Source organism: Neovison vison, chromosome 3 (assembly GCF_020171115.1).
Source record: "Neovison vison isolate M4711 chromosome 3, ASM_NN_V1, whole genome shotgun sequence".
Taxonomy (NCBI): Eukaryota; Metazoa; Chordata; class Mammalia; order Carnivora; family Mustelidae; genus Neogale; species Neogale vison.
Window position 1 is genome coordinate 179,500,431 of NC_058093.1, and position 19,611 is coordinate 179,520,041.

A 19,611-nucleotide genomic window follows, 5' to 3' on the forward strand; every position below is an offset into this window, starting at 1 on the left:
ATCTCAAAATGAACCAGTGTGTCACTCAGATGCTCATGATCTATATTTTGCCTCTGTTTTCCTTGCCCCAGCAGAATGTTATTATGATTCCTTCTCTGAGAGTCCACCAATGTAACCTTTGCATGAGTAAAGAACTGTGTGCTGTAACTGAAATGATCATTATTAGCCCTAAATGTGCTCCTCCTGTTCTAAAATTCACTTATTATTGGGCGCCTGGGTGGCTCAGTGGGTTAAGCCGCTGCCTTCGGCTCAGGTCATGATCTCAAAGTCCTGGGATCGAGTCCCGCATCGGGCTCTCTGCTCAGCGGGGAGCCTGCTTCCCCCTCGCTTCTCTGCCTGCCTCTCTGCCTACTTGTGATTTCTCTCTGTCAAATAAATAAATAAAATCTTAAAAAAAAAATAAAATTCACTTATTATTTTTCAAATTTCCCATTTCTTCAGACTTTTTCAGTGCTTAGGTATATATCTGCATGTTTGTTTAATTTCTTAGATAAATTATGCTATTCCATACAGTTATTGAGGTGATATTTCTTGATTGGCATGGAAAAGATATCTATGACATGTTTTTGAGTGGGGGAAAACAAAACAGTTTATAGAAACATATTGAAGTGATACAGATGGAAGAGAAGATCTTCAATTTCCACTTTATAAATTGTATATTATTTAAACTTTCATGCTTAGAATACTGCATTGTAATTTTTAAAATCTTGGTCCATGTATGCCATTAATACTGTAAATTTTTCCAAGTCAAGAATATTCATTTTTGAAAGAAATAAACGTAAAAAACATCTAAAACTAGAGAAAGTTTTGTTCATCTAAGTATTTTTTCTAAATATGATATATGAAGGCTGTGTGAGCAGTGGCAACTGATTACAGCTTACAAGTAGATGTTTCTGTACTAGAGTTCTACAGAATTGTTAGTGGCTTTCAGTATTGGTCTTATTGCAAAAGGGAGAAGTCTTAAGAGCCTAAAAATAATAAAGGAAGCAGTAAGCATCATGATACCTTTGTTAATTTCATATGAACTAAAACCATTAGAATCTGTCTTCTCAAACTGTAAAGAATTCAGTGGAAAACTCTTACCACCCAAGTTTTAAACACAGCTGCCTAAAATTATTTTTATCACATGGCATAGCATAAGAAAATAAAAGTAGATAGTTCATACTTTCCTGAAATGCTTTGAGTTTTATAAATTAATTAGCTAACTCCCGGTCAGTTGATGTTCAAACCTGGCATTACTTATCAATATGATAGTGTTAGGATCAGTGATAAAATTCCAGAAATTTCTGCTAAAAGCAATTTATAAATGTAGAATTCCTGGAGGTATAGAAAATATCATACGGATTTTTCTTACTCCCCTCTCTCTTTGTTTGCTCATTCAAATGAGTGTTCTTTGCATATGCTGTAGGGCGTGGCCAAATTCCATAGCAGTCCACTGCTGCTCTGTATATAAAAATGAAACTTCCCTAAATGAGTCATAGTGCCACGGATGGATACTGGTATGCCATTGCTTTGGTTGCCTCTTTCTGTCTGGGAGTTCTTGTTTGGGGTGTAACAACTCAGACTGCACGTTAGTTAAGAGGTAGTTTCAGCCTTTTGGTTCAACTTTGCCTGAAACCAAGGATAAGAAGGCATACTTGGAGTTCTTTGAAAGAAGTTGCACACCCACTCCAAATTGGAAGATTAAAAAGAAAAAAATAACGTAAGAGCAAGGACAGATGATCATACTGCATAATGCAGCTCAGTTATTCATGGTTGGAGACTGAAGTGTTCTTGTTAATCAGACATTGTTCCTAGGAAATATGAATATTTGTCAATCATATGTCTTAGAAATCAAATGTATTTTGAATTTCTTCCAGTTTTATTGAGATATTTGACATATAACATTGGGTTAAATATAAGATGCATGCATGCTGATTTGATACATCTATATATTGCAAAATGATTAGAATAACAATAAGATCCCTTAACACATCACCACCTCACATAAAAATAATTTTTGTTTTAAAAATTTTATTTATTTATTTGACAGAGTGAGATCACAAGTAGGCGGAGAGGCAGGCAGAGAGGAAGGGAAGCAGGTTCCCTGCTGAGCAGAGAGCCTGATGCAGGGCTCCATCCCAGGACCCTGGGATCATGACCTGAGCCAAAGGCAGAGGCTTTAACCCACTGAGCCACCCAGGTGCCCCCAAAATAATTTTATTTTTATGCAAATCTTTAAAATTTCTCAGAATTCCAGCATTTTGGCATGTATGTCCCCCATTGTGTCTCTTGATTTTTAAACTAACATTTGTTCGATAATTTTATGTTCTAAAGGCATACACATGCAAATTTATTTAGTGATTGAAGCAACTCCATGAGAAAGTGCCCCATGAAGCTGCTCCATGCTCTTCTCAGCTGTATGTCTTCAAGATTGATAGTGGTCCTATTGTGGCCCTCATAGATAACAGGAGCCAGGAGCCTGCTCTGCCCTCCTCAGTGGTTGGACCCCACGCTTCGTGGTAATACAGTTCTCCGTGAACTAACTATGGGTGTTTGTGTGCCAGGTCATTACCCTCTTCCTCACCCTAATGTAGGGTAATTCTATTTAATGTCATAAATTATTTCCTCACACTATCTCATTATTTCAGCTGCCAGCTTTTTAAAAATATTTGTTTGTTTGTTTGTTTAAAGTAGGCTCCATGCCTGGTGTCGAGCCCAGTGTGGGCTTGAACTTATGATCCTGAGATAAAGAGTCAGCTACTCAACTGACTGAGCCTTCTAGGCTCCCAGTGTTTTGTCAATTTTTAAAATTCTGATAAATAAAATCTTAAAAATTCTGGTAAAATACATATAAGATAAAATTTACCATCTTAACCATTTTTAAGCATATGGCTCAGTGGTATCAAGACACTCACATTGTTGTAACTATCTCTACTGCCTCTTTTCAGAACTCTTTTTCTCTTGTAAAACTGAAACTCTGTACTCTTTAAACAAAAACTTCTCATTCCCTCATCCCCACTGAAACCTGAGTTTCAGTGATTTGACATTTATATATTAATAATATTTTAAAAAAATGCTCACAATGACAATTATAGTCCATGTATGTCTCCAAACATTATTACAATTTATTGACTATATTCCCCATGCTGCACTTTTCATCCCCAAGACTTACAACTGGAATTTTGTACCTCTTAATCCCCTTCACCTATTTCATACATGGCTCTACTCCCCTCCCCTCTGGAAACCACCAGTTTGTTCTCTGTATTTATGAGTCTGATTTTTTGTTAGTTGTTCATTTGTTTTGTTTTTTAGATTCCAAATATAAGTGAAATCATATGGCATTTGTTTTTCTCTGACCTATTTCACTTAGCATAATACACTCTAGGTCCATTCATGTTGTTGAAAAGTCAAGGGTTTATTCCTTTTAACTCTGAGTAATACTCCATATTTGTGTGTGTGTGTGTGTGTGTTTATCATCCTTTATCCATTCATCTATCAGTGGACACAGGTTTCTTCCATATCTTGGCTGTTATAAATACCACTGCAATAAATATAGGAGTGCACATATCTTTTCAAATTAGTGTTTTAATTTTCTTCAGGTAAATACATGGAAGTGGAATACTGGATTGAATTGTATTCTTATTTTTAAATTTTTGAAGAACCTTCATACTCTTTTTCTGTAGTGGCTGCACTAATGTACATTCTCACCAACAGTACACAGGGGTTCCCTTTTCTCCACATTTTTGCCAACCCTTGTTATTTCTTGTCTTTTTTATACTAACCATTCTGACTGGTGTGAGGTGATATCTTATTGTAGTTTTGATTTACATTTCCCTAACAATCATGTTGAGCATCCGTTTATGTGCCTTTGACTACTTTATCTTCTTTGGAAAAATATCTGTTTAGGTCCTCTGCCCATTTTTATTTAGACTTTTTTTTGGTGTTGAGTTTTATGAATTTTTATATATTTTGGATATTAACCCCTTGTGTAACCAAATCCCAGCAGACCCTAAGTTAGAGGTGTATGATGATCTGGCGAGATTGAAGAAATTGCTCAGAGACGGGGATCAAGACAAAGATTTATTGGGGGAACTTACATAGAAGATGTCTAGAAACAGCCAACTGGACAAAGCATCCACTTATGGAATCTACGTGTTGTAATCTTTTATAGTATAGCTATTAGCCTGCAACTATCTGTAGCTATAAGGGTGTTGCTCTGAGTTGACACCCCTGGAGCCCCTAACCTTGAACACTGAACAATATATTCTACCCATTCTGTTTGATGGGAATATAGAAGGAGGACGAGATCTCAAGATAATGATTAACAGGGACATTTGGGTCATGCTTGCATAAATCACCCTTCCAGTATGCACCATACACTCCTTACCAGATGTACCATTTGTAAATATCTTTCCCCAGTCAATAAGTTTCCTATTTGTTGTGTTGTTTCCTTCCTTCCTCCACTGTCCAGAGTTCTTTAGCCTGATGGATTGCCAGTTGTTTATTTTTGTTTTTGTTGCCCTTGCCTGAGGAACCACATCCCCAAAAATACTACTTAGACTCATGTCCAAGAGAATACTGCCTATGTTTTCTTTTAGGAGTTTTATGGTATCAAGTCTTACATTTATGTCTTTAATCCATTTTATTTAATAGATTTATTTTTGTATCTTGGTATAGGAAGGTGGTTCACTTTTTGGGAGAAGTTTATGATTTTATTTATTTATTTGAGATAGAGAGTGAGAGACAGCACGAGCAGCAGAGGCAGAGGGAGAAGCAGGCTGCCCCTGAGCAGGGAGCCCGATGTGGGACTCGATCTCAGGATGCCAGGATCATGACCTGAGCTGAAGGCAGGCACTTAACCATCTGAGCCACCCAAGTGTCCCAGAGTGATTCACTTTTATTCTTTTGCATGTACCTGTCCAGTTTTCTCAACACCATTTAATGAAGAGACTGCCTTTTCCCCATTGTATATTAACTCCTTAGTTTTTTTTTTTTTTTGAGTTTTTTTTTTCCAATTTATTTATTTTCAGAAAAACAGTATTCATTATTTTTTTACCACACCCAGTGCTCCATGCAAGCCGTGCCCTCTATAATACCCACCACCTGGTACCCCAACCTCCCACCCCCCCACCACTTCAAACCCCTCAGATTGTTTTTCAGAGTCCATAGTCTCTCATGGTTCACCTCCCCTTCGAATTTACCCAAAAGTACATACCCTCCCCAATGTCCATAACCCTACCCCCCTTCTCCCAACCCCCCTCCCCCCAGCAACCCACAGTTTGTTTCGTGAGATTAAGAGTCACTTATGGTTTGTCTCCCTCCCTATCCCATCTTGTTTCATGGATTCTTCTCCTACCCACTTAAGCCCCCATGTTGCATCACCACTTCCTCATATCAGGGAGATCATATGAGAGTTGTCTTTCTCCGCTTGACTTATTTCGCTAAGCATGATACGCTCTAGTTCCATCCATGTTGTCGCAAATGGCAAGATTTCGTTTCTTTTGATGGCTGCATAGTATTCCATTGTGTATATATACCACATCTTCTTGATCCATTCATCTGTTGATGGACATCTAGGTTCTTTCCATAGTTTGGCTATTGTGGACATTGCTGCTATAAACATTCGGGTGCACGTGCCCCTTTGGATCACTACGTTTGTATCTTTAGGGTAAATACTCAGTAGTGCAATTGCTGGGTCATAGGGCAGTTCTATTTTCAACATTTTGAGGAACCTCCATGCTGTTTTCCAGAGTGGTTGCACCAGCTTGCATTCCCACCAACAGTGTAGGAGGGTTCCCCTTTCTCCGCATTCTCGCCAGCATCTGTCATTTCCTGACTTGTTGATTTTAGCCATTCTGACTGGTGTGAGGTGATATCTCATTGTGGTTTTGATTTGTATTTCCCTGATGCCGAGTGATATGGAGCACTTTTTCATGTGTCTGTTGGCCATCTGGATGTCTTCTTTGCAGAAACGTCTGTTCATGTCCTCTGCCCATTTCTTGATTAGATTATTTGTTCTTTGGGTGTTGAGTTTGTTAAGTTCTTTATAGATTTTGGACACTAGTCCTTTATCTGATATGTCATTTGCAAATATCTTCTCCCATTCTGTCAGTTGTCTTTCGATTTTGTTAATTGTTTCCTTTGCTGTGCAAAAGCTTTTGATCTTGATGAAATCCCAATAGTTCATTTTTGCCTTTGCTTCCCTTGCCTTTGGCGATGTTCCTAGGAAGATGTTGCTGCGGCTGAGGTCGAAGAGGTTGCTGCCTGTGTTCTCCTCAAGGATTTTGATGGATTCCTTTCTCACATTGAGGTCCTTAATCCATTTTGAGTCAGTTGCACCCCAAACCATAAGATACCTAGGAATAAACCTAACCAAAGAGGCTAAGAATCTATACTCAGAGAACTATAAAGTACTCATGAAAGAAATTGAGGAAGACACAAGGAAATGGAAAAATGTTCCATGCTCCTGGATTGGAAGAATAAATATTGTGAAAATGTCTATGCTACCTAAAGCAATCTACACATTTAATGCAATTCCTATCAAAGTACCATCCATCTTCTTCAAAGAAATGGAACAAATAATTTTAAAATTTATGTGGAACCAGAAAAGACCTCGAATAGCCAAAGGGATATTGACAAAGAAAGCCAAAGTTGGTGGCATCACAATTCCGGACTTCAAGCTCTATTACAAAGCTGTCGTCATCAAGACAGCATGGTACTGGCACAAAAACAGACACATAGATCAATGGAACAGAATAGAGAGCCCAGAAATAGACCCTCAACTCTATGGTCAACTAATCTTTGACAAAGCAGGAAAGAATGTCCAATGGAAAAAAGACAGCCTCTTTAATAAATGGTGTTGGGAAAATTGGACAGCCACGTGCAGAAAAATGAAATTGGACCATTTCCTTACACCACACATTAACTCCTTTTTTATAGATTAATTGGCTGTATAAGTGTGGGCTTATTTCTGGGTTCTCTAGTCTGTTCCATTGATCTATGTGCCTTGTGGCAGTATTATACAGTTTTAATTACTGTAGCTTTGTAATATAGTTTAAAATCTGTGATTGTGATACCTACAACTTATCTTTCTCAAGATTGCTCTGTCTCTTCAGATTCTTTTGTAGTTCCATAAAAATTTTAGGATTATTGGTTTTAGTTTTGTGAAAAATACTATTATTATTTTGATAGGGATTGCATTGAGTTTGTAGATTGCTTGGGGCATATGGACATTTTAACAATACTAATTCTTCCAATCCATGAGCATGGTGTGTATTTTCATTTACTTGAGTTGTCTTCAACTTCTCTCACCAGTGTCTTACAGTTGTCAAAGTACAGGTCTTTCACTTCCTTTGTCAAATTTATTACTAGGTCTTTTATTCTTTTTGATGATGTTGTAAATAGGATTATTTTCTTAATTTCTCTCTCTGCTAATTCATTATTAGTGTATAGAAGCACTACAGGGCACCTTAGTGGCTTGGTTAAACATCATCTTCAGTTCAGGTCATGATCTCAGGGTTCTGGGATCGAGCCCAACATCAGTCTTCCAGTTCAGCATGGAGTCTGCTTCTCCCTCTCCCTTGACCTGTCTCTCCCCACTTGTGTGCATGTTCTCTCTCTCTGAAATAAATAAATAAAATCTTTTAAAAAAAGGAAACTCCACAAATTTCAGTGTATTAATTTTGTATCTTGCAGTTTTATTGAATTCATGGATTGATTCTAATAGTTTTTGGTGACATTTTTAGGGTTTTCTATGTAGTATCATGTCATCTGCAAATACTGATGGTTTTACTTCTTCCTTACATATTTGGAAGCCTCACATCTTTTTCTTATCTGATTGTTGTCACTAGGACTTCTAGAACTATATTGGATAAAAACGTGAGAGTAGACATCTTTGTTCCTTATCTTAGAGGAAAAGTTTCAGTCTTTCACCACTGAGTATTGTGTTAGCTGTGACTTTGTCACATATTGCCTTTATTATGTTGAGATATGTTCCCTCTATAATCACTTTATTAAGAGGTTTTATCATGAATGGATACTGAATTTTGTTTTATGTTTTTTTCTGCATCTTTTGAGATGATTGTATGGTTAATATTCTTTCTTTTGTGATTGTTATATGTCATGTTGATTGATTTGCAGATATTGAGCCATTCTTGCATCCTTGGAATAGTGATATTGAATGATTCTTTTAATGTATTATTGAATTCAGTTTACTAATCGGGGGTTTTTGTAGCTGTGTTCATCAGAGATATTGGCTTGAACTGTATGTTTTGGCTAATACAAGTAACTTCATACTTCATGAGTGTGTGAAAATTATAAAAAAGTATTTTCATGGGGATTCCTGCATAGCCACAAAGTCATTACGAATTATAGAGAATGCAGATTATTCTCTCAAACCCCGCTCTGTCACACTTAACTTCATTTCTCCACTGATTTTAAACCTAAATTTTATTTTGTGATTTATAACATCAAAGACTGATTTTTATTAACAACAGATGTTATTCTTTCTGCAGAAAATCTATTCCTCGCTGCCGAAGAATTAACAGGATGCTCTCCAACGAGTCCCTACATTCTCCTGCATTTAGCCGCTCCAACTCACAAGCCTCCATAGACAGCACCTCCATGGAGGAGTTTTTGCGGGAAATAGAAAGCATTAAAGAGAATAGCATGGGAGGACAGGAAGAACAGATACCAGCTGAAGTCAAGCCTGTGGATGGTAAGGTGCAGGACCTTTTGTCCCATGTGTTTACTGTCTTTTTTTGTGTGCTCTCTCTTATTCTGTTTGCAGGTAGACATTCCAATAGTAGTTTAACAAATGAAATCTGTAGAATTTGTCATATCAGCTCCCAGCTCTCACTGATTTATATCTACTGGATTGGCTCATGGTGGCTTCTATACATGGTGACATGATCTAAGGAGGGCTGTCAAAATCCAAATTGATTCCTTACATATCTACTTACAGATGCTGTGCCTATCGCTGATTTGATTCATCATCATTTAGCAGACTGAATATTCTAGTTTTAATGGCTTTTACATTTGTATACTTGAGTATTAATTCCAAAAAAGAAAGAGAGAGAAAGAGAAGGGAAAAAAATTCCCTACAATTTTGGAGGAAAAAAATTGATTTTGAGGCATTTACTAGCATTAATATTTTTTTAAAAGATTTTTATTTATTTATTTGACAGAGATCACAAGTAGGCAGAGAGGCAGGCAGAGAGAGAGAGAGGAGGAAGCAGGCTCCCTGCTGAGCAGAGAGCCCGATGTGGGGCTCGATCCCAGGACTCTGGGCTCATGACCTGAGCCAAAGGCAGAGGCTTTAACCCACTGAGTTACCCAGGTGCCCCATAGTGTTAATATATTTAGGGAACAGATTACTTTGTATTTCTCAAAATAAAAACCCTGTCAAATATACTAATTTTCAGAGAAACAGAAAATTGAGAACTGAAAAAAAAAAAAAACCAAACTAGTTTATGTACTCTTTTTAGAAAGAGCTAAATTACTTAACTTGAATTAAAATAGGTCATCTCCAGTTGCTGCCTATCAACAGGTAAATACATAAGACATCCAAGAAAGACTGAAGGTACTTTGGTAGTAAGTATCTACCTAACAATGTTTTCATTAGCCAGTGATTAGCCAGTTGTCTAGGCTAGACAACTACCAAGATGGAATCGAAACTTTAAAAATGTTTTTGGTCTGGGGGCATCTGGGTGGCTCAGTGGGTTAAGCCTCTACCTTCAGCTCAGGTCATGATCTCAGGGTTCTGGGATCGAATTCCACATCAGGCTGTCTGCTTGGCAGGGAGCCTGCTTCCCCTCTCTCTCTGCCTACTTGTGATCTCTCTCTGTCTCTCTGTCAAATAAATAAAAATCTTTAAAAATAAAAACGTTTTCACTCTTCATTCCTTCTCCTATAAGTCTATCCTTCTTAGGTCTGAAAAATAATAATTTAGGTACACCACAAACCATTAGAACTAAAAAGTTCTTCCACACATTGAATGAGAATCCATTCAAGGGAACCATCTCCATTAGTGAAGTGTATTCTTATCCCTTTAACTTACACCCTTACTTTTTTGCCTTTTCAGATCCAGAAAGATAGAAAGATACGTGAAGGAAAATGTCTGTCATTCTTTATCCCCTCTTCTTACTTGCTAGCTAACTATATTAAAAAACATGAGTTTATACTGATAACCTTCTATCCTAATTCACCACAACCAGGTTTGTTGTTGCATCTTTTTTTCCCCTGTATTTATAACTGTCTCCTCTAATAATGAGAGACCTGGCTTTTATTATCGTTTGCCTAAGCCTAGAGTACACAAAATATTTTCAGATTTGCTAACCTAAACTTCTACAAAAAGCATAGCTACTAACTACAGTTTAATATCTATTTTTTTTAAGATTTTATTTATTTATTTGACAGACAGAGATCACAAGTAGGCAGAGAGGCAGGCAGAGAGAGAGGTGGGGAAGCAGGTTCCCTGCTGAGCAGGGAGCCTGATGTGGGGCTCGATCCCAGGACCCTGGGATCATGACATGAGCTGAAGGCAGAGGCTTTAACCCACTGAGCCACCCAGGTGCCCCAGAGTTTAATATTTATTTACAAATTTTTTCTTTTGAACTAAGTGCACAGAACTTAAATGTACAACTCAGTGAGGTTTGACAAATGCTAACTTTGTAACCTCACAGTAATCAAGAGAGAGGACATTTTAGTCAATTGAGAAAACATCTTCATGCTTTTTCCCAATCTTGACACTCCCATGACTTGCTGTATCGGGCCAAAAGCAACCATGGTTCTGATGCTCTTGTGTCATAGATTAGCTTTGGTTTAGCTTCTTTCACTGAACTCAGTGTTTTCGAGATTCATCTGGTATATCAGTAGTTCCTCTCCTTTTATTATTGGGTAGTTTGTATTAGTTTACTAAGGCTGTTGTAATGAAGTAGCCCAAAACCCAGTGGCCTAAAATAGCAGAAATTTATTTTCTCACAGTTGTAAAGACTAGAAGTCAAGGTGTCAGGAATCTCTCCGAAGATGTAGGGCACAATCTGTTTCACATCTTTCTCTTCAGTTCCTGGTGTTTTCCACAATTCTTGCTGTTCCTTGACTTGTAGACAACATACAACATTCTCTGCCTCTATAGTCCCATAGCCTACTCCCTAAATTTTTGTCTTTCTCCTCTTTTTATGAAGACACCCCTTATGTTGGATTAAGAGTCCACTCTACTCCAATATGACCTCATCTCAGTTTATATCTTAATTACCTCTGCTAAAACCTTGTTTCAAGGTAAGGTTACATTCATAGGTATTGGTGGTTAAGACTTCAGTCTGTCTTCTTGGGGGGCCCAATTCAAGCTATAACAGCAGCATTCTATAGTACGAATATGCTGCAATTTGTTTATCCATTTAACTGTTAATGGACTTAAAGGTTGTTTGCAGTTTGGGCTGTTATGTATAACGCTGCTGTGAATAATTTTGTGAAAGTCTGGAGATATGTTTTTATTTCTCTTGGATATATATTTTTTTCATAGAATATGTTTAACTACAGAAGAAACTGCCAACTTTTTCCCAAAGCAGTTGTACTATTTTGTATTCCCTCCACCACTATCTGACAGACAAATCTATTCTTTTACATACTTGCAATATTTGATATTAGACTTGTTAATGTGAATGATTCTAGGGGATGTGTGGAGGTATTTCATAGTGGCTATAGCTTAATTGTTCATTCATATAAATTGCTTTGTGAAATCTTTTTACTATTTTTATTTTATGTTATTCTTTAAATTTATTTATTTTAGGGAGAGTGAGTGTGAGTTAGGGGGAGTGGCCGAGGGAGGGGGAGAGAGAGAATCTCAAGCAAACTCTCTGCTGAGCACAGAGCCTGACTCAGGGCTGGATCTCAGGCTCCTGAGATCATGACCTGAGGCAAAATCAAGAGTTATACACTTAACCAACTGATCCACCCAGGTGCCCCTTGGCTATTTATTTTATTTTATTTTATTTTTATTATGGACCTGTGTGAATTTTTATATATTCTGGATACAACTCTTTTGTCAAGTTAATGTACTGCAAATATTTCTCACGATCTGTGGCTTGTGCATTCATATCCTCAATGGGGTCTTTTAATTGGTTATTACTCTCGTTCTCTCATTTTTCAATTGTTAGCAACTGGTATATAGAAATACAGTTGATTTTTTTCTCATATTTCATTACCTTTCTAAATTCATTGTCTAGTATTTGTCTACTATATTCCTTAGGATTTTCAGCATAAACAAATCACTGTGAATAGAGGCAATTGTGCTTTTTTCATTCTGGGTTTTGTGCTTTTATTTCTTTATCTTGCCTTACTGTGCTGGTAGGGCCTCCAGTACAAGCTGAATAGAAGTGAGTGACAGCTCATAGCCAAACCGTATTTGCTTCTGTCTGTGATTTTTGTGTTTAAGTTGCTTGTTTTTTCTTCTTAAGATGGAAACCTAGACCACTGACTTTACACTTTTATCTTTTGGAATATGAACAGTTCCTGAAGCACTGCTTTACTCCATCCCATGAATTCTGATATGTTATATTTTCATTATCATTCAGTTTTAAATGTTTTAATGTTTTATTTTAAGATTTATAAATATTTTTGCAGATATATCATTTGTTACTAGTTTCTAAATTAATTGTGTTATGATTAGGTAACAGTTTGTAAGCTTCAACTTTTGCCATTTATTTAGACTTATTTTATGGCTCAGCATATAGTCTGTCTTGGCCAGAGTTCCACGTACACTTAAAAAGAACATGTTCTATCATTGTTGCATAGTGTGGTGGTTGTAAATGCCCACTAGGTTTAGGTGGTTGGTACATTTGATCAAGTCTATTATACTGTTAATAATTTTTGCCTAAATTTTCTATCAGTTATTGAGAGAAGGTTTTTAACATCTCCAGCTTGGATTGTGTGTCTATTTTCCCCTCTGATTCTGTCACTTTTTTGCCTCATGTTTTAAAACTGTTACTAGGTAGCATACACATTTATGATTACTATTCCTGTTTGTTAATTTGGCCCTTTTGAACTCACCCTCCCCAATATATTTCTAATAATACTTCTTGTCTTAAAGTCCCCTTTGTCTAACAATTCTTCTTCTTCCTTCTCCTCCTCCTCCTCCTCCTCCTTCTTCTTCTTCATTTTATTTATTTGAGGGGGAGAGCAACAGTGGAGGGGGTGCTGAGCCGGGAACCCGACACAGAGCTGGATCCCAGGACCCAGTATCATGACCTGAGTTGAAGGCAGATGCTTAACCCACTGAACCACCTAGGTGACCCTCACTCTGGCTTTCTTAAGGTCACTGTTTGTGTGTGTGTGTGTGTGTGTGTGTGTGATATCATTTTCCATCCTTTTACTCTGTCTTTATCTCTTTTTCATGTTTTTTTTATAGTTTCTTGATATGCATCTTAACTATACTGCTTTGTTGTTATTGTTTGTTTGTTTGTTTTTAGTTACTGCTTAGGTATTATAGTATTTGCCTCTAATTTACCATAATCTACTTGGAGTAAATATTGCACTTCTTCATATAAAATGAGAGGATTTTACAGCAGCATAATTTCATTTCCCTTCCTGTACAGTACTTTATACTGTTGTCAAATATATAACATCTCCACGTGTTATATCACATCAATATAACATTATTTATATGGACTTATATATTTTTTATTGTGAAATAATTTAAAACATAAAAAATTACAAATATAATTTAAATAGCTTTTTAAAATTTGGAACAATTTGATCATTTGTCAGTAACTTGCCAACCCTTGTTATTCCCAGTTACCTTAGGTCTTTACATATTTATATATGTGTTGTGTGTTTGTGTGTGTGTGTGTGTGTGATATCCCATATATATTATATATTTTAGTTTTTTGTAATATATATTTGTATACACACACATTTTTTCTAGTTATTCTATCAGTTACTGAAAGGAAGTTATTAAAATCTTCATCTCTGATGGCTTGGCCTGTGGTTTGTCTCTCTGTGTATGTAGCCATCCTTTATATAATGATAATATAACTATTAAAATCAAGAAGTTATTTTTGATACATTGCTGTTATCCAGTCCTTAGACTGCACTTGTTCTATATTATAAATATAAATATATATATAAATATATGTAAATGTTCTATATTATCTTTTACAATAAAAGAATCTAGTTCAGAATCACTTGTTGCAATTAATTGTCATATTCCTTTTGTTTTTTACAGTATAGAATAGTTTCTTAGTTTTTCTTTGATTTTATAACCTTGACGCTTTTGAAGATTATAGGCTATTACGTGTAATGTTCCTTTGCTGGGATTTGTCTCAATGTTTCTTTTTTTTTTTTAAGATTGTATTTATTTATTAGACAGACAGAGATCACAACTAGGCAGAGAGGCAGGCAGAGAGGGAGGAGGAAGTAGGCTCACCACTGAGCAGAGAGCCCGGTGCGGGGCTCGATCCCAGGACCCTGAGATCTTGACCTGAGCTGAAGGCAGAGGCTTTAACCCACTGAGCCACCCAGGCGCCCTGTCTCAATGTTTCTTGATGATTCAGATTCAGATTCTGCATATTTGGCAGGTTATGATGCTGTGTTCTTCTCATTGCACCCTATCACATGGTTTTGATTTTCCCATTAATGATGGTGTCCACTTGAATCATTTCAGGTGCCGATATACAAGATTTCTCCATGTAAAGGTACTCCTTTCATCTTTGTGGTCAATACATATTTTAGTGGGAGGTTCTTTGAAACTCTGTAAATATACCATTCTATATCAAGCTATCAAATTATTTCTTTATATCAGAGCAGGCTCCTGGTTTGTTTAGTGGGTTGTTAGTTATCTTTCATTATCATTTATTTTGATGTTGAAAGTGTTTTATATTTGAACTGGGAAACAGCTAGGGAATATATATGTATATGTGTGCCTATATATAGGTGTACATATGCATATATCTGTGCATACTCACACATGTACACATACGTACTTGTACAACAGTGTATGCTTATATATACAATATAATGTATATGTACATACATAAACATTTACATCTATATTTCTAAAACTAAAGATGTTAAAATACATGAGTTCATATTTATACCTTCAGTTCTAATCTAATACTGCTAGGATAATTCTACTCTTCCCTTTCCATATTTGTGAATCCTTTCTTTTTTGGGAAGGGGAGCTGGAGTTACAGAGTTTATTGGGTAGATAAGTATAGTACACTTGATTCAAGAGTGACAGTGGGCCACTGCCAAAATAAGACTGGCAATGGCCCCAGCAGCTCTAGCCATATCTTTTAAACCTGCTTTGTGTACATGTAAAATTTGACTTTGATTGACTTTTTCTTTCTTTCTATTTAGAGTTTTATACATTTATTAATTTATGTATTTATTTATACATTTATTAATTTATATTCAAGTGCACTCATCGATATTTTTTATCTAATGGATTATAATTCTTTATGATTACTATGTATTTTGATGTCCAAATGTCCCATCTTTGACCAGCAGCAATCCTATAAGCTGGATTTCATGTTATTTTGATATGACTCTTCCTTCTTTAAGCAGTTCTATACTTTTTGTCACAATAAGAGTTTCCAAGCTCATCTCATACTTTCCCTGACCAGCTCTGGAATCAATCTTTTCCCAGAGGAGTCCTGAATTCTTTTAGTAACAACTGGAATTTAAAAATAAAAATCTAGGCTTTCTGTGTACCCAACTGCTAATGGTCTATTCTTGCTTCTATCTGAGCTGTCAAATATAATAGCCATTAACACAACACATCACTATTTTAATATAAATGTATCTAAATTACAATTAATGCAATTAAAAGTCAGTTTCTTAATCATACTTGCCACATTTCAAGTGTTGGTATCCAAATGTGTCTAGTTACATAATGGGCAGTATGTACATAGAACATTTCCATCATCACAGGAAATTATTTTAAATTTTTATTTCTTCAAACATATTAACATATAATGTATTATTTATTTCAGGGGTACAGGTCTGCGATTCATTAGTCTTACACAATTCACAGTGCTCATTATACCACATGCCCTCTACAGTCTCTATCACCCAGCCACTCCATCCCTCCCACCCCCCTCCATTCCAGCAAACTTCAGTTTCTTTCCTGAGATTTGAGAGTCTCTTATGGTTTGTCTCCCTCTCTGGTTTCATCTTGTTTCATTATTTCCTCTCTTCCCCTATGATCCTCTGCCTTGTCTCTCAAATTCTAGATATCAGTGAGATCATATGATAATTGTCTTTCTATAATTGACTTATTTTGTTAGCACAATACCCTCTAGTTCCATGTTGTTGCAAATGGCAAGATTTCATTTTTTTAATGGCTGCATGATATTCCATTATTTACGTATGCCGCATCTTCTTTATCCATTCATCTTCTTTATCCATCCATTTATTCCATCATGGACATCTAGGCTCTTTCCATCTTTGGCTATTGTGGGCATGACTGCTGTAAACATTGGGGTGTAGGTCCCCCTCCAGATCACTACATTATATCTTTGGGGTAAATCAGTAGTGCAATTGCTGAGTCATAGGTTTTGAGGAACCTCCATACTGTTTTCCAGAAGGGCTGCACCAGGTTGCATTTCCACCAACAGTGTAGGGAAGGCTCCCCTTTCTCTGCATCCTCACCAACATCTGTCGTTTCCTGACTTGTTAATTTAAGCCATTCTCACTGGTGTGAGGCAGGATCTCATTGTGGTTTTGATTTGTATTTACCTGATGCCAAGTGATGGTGAGCACTTTTTCATGTGTCTGTTGCCATTTGGATATCTTCTTTGGAGAGATGTCTGTTCATGTCTTCTGCCCATTTCTTGATTGTACTATTTGTTCTTTGGGTGTTGAGTTTGATAAGTTCTTTATAGATCTTGGATACTAGCCCTTTATCTGATAAATCATTTACATATATCTTCTCCCATTCTGTTGGTTGTCTTTTGGTTTTGTTGACTGTTTCTTTTGCTGTGCAGAAGTTTTTTATCTTGTTGAAGTCCCAGTAGTTCATTTTTGCCCTTGCTTCCCTTGTCTTTGATAATATGTCTAGGAAAAAGTTGCTGTGGCTGAGGTCAAAGAGTTATTTGCCTGTGTTCTCCTCAAGGATTTTGATGGATTCCTGTTTCACATTTATGAAAGACAAAATGTTTTTCACCCATTTTGAGTCTATTTTTGTGTATGATTTAAGGAAATTGTCCAGTTACATATTCCTTCATGTGGCTGTCCAATTTTCCCAACACCATTTGTTGAAGAGACTGTCTTTTTTTCCATTGGACATTGTTTCCTGCTTTGTTGAAGATTAGTTGACCATAGAGTTGAGGGTCCATTTCTGGGCTCTTTTATTCTGTTCTATTGATCTGTGTGTTTCTGTGCCAGTATCATACCATCTTGATGATTACAGCTTTGTAATAGAACTTAAAGTCTGGCACTGTGGTGCCACCAGCTGTGGTTTTTGTTTTTTGTTTTTTGTTTTTTTTTTTGTTTTTTGGTTTTTTTTTTTTCAACATTCCTCTGGCTATTTGGGGTCTTTTCTGATTCCATACAAATTTCAGGATTAGTTTTGCTATTTCTGTGAAAAAAGTTGATGGTAATTTGATAAGGATTGCATAAAATGTGTAGATTGTTCTAGGTAGCATAGACATTTTAACAATATTTGTTCTTCCAATCCATTAGCATGGAATGTTTTTCCATTTCTTTGTGTCTTTCTCAATTTCTTTCATGAGTATTCGTTCTATAGTTTTCTGAATACATAGCCTTTGCCTCCTTGGTTAGATTTATTCCTAGGTATCTTACGATTTTGGATGCAGTTTTAAATGGGATCAACTCCTTCACTTCTCTTTCTGCTGTCTTTTTGTTGGTGTATAGAAATGCAGTCGATTTCTGTGCATTGATTTTATATCCTGTTGTGACTCCTTTCTTAGGAGAAAACTGGCTTCCACTATCTTAAACATATATACTTACTTGATCAACCTCTCCATATATTATCAAGTTCCTCTATTTTTCATGCTTGCCCTCCTCATCCCACTTGGTCTCCAACATCCCAGTCCACCCTGCTACTCTGCGTAAACACCTGCCTTACTGTGTCTAAGTAATATCTTTATGCTTTAAGACTCAATTTCAGGGAACGAGGAAGTAGCTGTATATCTTTTAAAGAAACCAATATCGGCATTTTAAACTTTTCACTATTTCTTTTTTATATATCTGGTATCCATTTGATATCTTTTCTGTTTAGCCTGAAGCGCTTCCTATAGTATATACTACAGAGCAAGTTGGCAGCAATAAACTTCTTAGTTTTTATTCATGTGATAATAACTATTTTACCTTTGTTCTTAAAGAGTATTTTTGCTAGACTTGAAATTATCAGTTAACAGGTTTTTATTTTCATTTTGGATATTCTAAATGTCATCTGTGTTCTGACCTCTACTATTTCTAATAAGGAGTCTGCACATGCATATTGTTGTTCCCCTGATGTAATCTGTTGTCTTTGACTGCTTTCAAATTTTCTCTCTCTTTGGTTTTCAGCAGGTTGTCCTTAAGGTGTTTAAGTGCAGTTTCTTTTGTATGTGACCTACTTGGTGTTAGTTAAGCTAGGTGGTTTTTAAACAAAGTTTGGAAACTTTTAGACATTATTTCTTCAAATAATTTTTTCTGTAACCCTGGCTTTCTTCTCTGAAAGTCAAACTTAACATTCCCAACAGATAACTTGGACTCTGTTTTAAATATTTTTAAATACTTTTCCATGTCTTTCAGATTGGATAATTTATATTGTTGTATTCTTCAAGCTTACCAACCCTTTCTTTTATAGTCTTTAATATACTGTTAAGCCCTTCCAGCAAGATTTTTACTTAATATATTTTAATTTTAGTTCTGTAATTTATTAGTTCTTTTAGTTTCTTTTTTATATTTTTCATTTTTTTGCTGAAATTCTCTGTTCACTCATGAGAATCTTTCCCTTAAAGTCCTTGTCCAGCATCAGAGTCGTCAGAGGTACTTTCTAATGATGATCTTTTCTCATGCCAAATTAGTCCTTTTTTTGGGACTCTTTGATAATTTAATATTATAACATTATGATATGTTTTAGAGACTGTATCCCACTATCTTTCTCTAAAGGGAGTAAATTTCATTTCTACAGTTCACTTGGTTATACACCATCTTTTCTGCTCTATGCAGCCTGGCTCATTTATTTTAGCCTTTTGACTGCTATTTTTCAGTAGGATGCCTGGAGTTTCACATACACCTTTTTGGTTTAATGTTTAGTCAAGGATTTGATGAGAGTTTATGCACAGATTTTGGAGCTCTCTCTGGTGAGGCTCCCTCCTAACAGGAATATGCCCCTCACTTTCCAGATATCCTAATGATCCTGTACTCCATCCTGTGACTCTTGAAGTTAGTAAGACTATGGTTTTCTGTTTGTGTCCTACATACTCTGTATAGTGTAGTGATTGGAAAATGACCTCAGTTGAAAAGTTGTGTAGATGTAAATCTCACAGTACATTTTGTGTCAAAATTTAATTATTTTTCAGTTCCTGCTTGTACTTGATTCTTCTACATTCCCTCAAATAATTATTTCATGTACTTAGTTCAGAGTTCATAATTGTTTTACACAGAATTGTTATTTCTATA

General features: G+C 36.1%; 1 protein-coding gene across 4 annotated transcripts in view; it reads left to right on the forward strand.

The window, feature by feature from the left end:
- Positions 1-19,611, forward strand: part of ARHGAP28 (Rho GTPase activating protein 28) — a 209,536-nt gene that overhangs the window by 102,433 nt on the left and 87,492 nt on the right. For 3 of the 4 annotated variants that reach the window (XM_044243370.1, XM_044243372.1, XM_044243371.1), the window contains exon 2: positions 8,496-8,698. In XM_044243370.1, the coding sequence (XP_044099305.1) occupies positions 8,496-8,698 (203 nt within the window). Of the gene's footprint in view, positions 1-8,495; positions 8,699-14,646; positions 14,673-19,611 lie in introns of those variants that run through there. The other variant, XM_044243373.1, reaches the window with a different exon arrangement.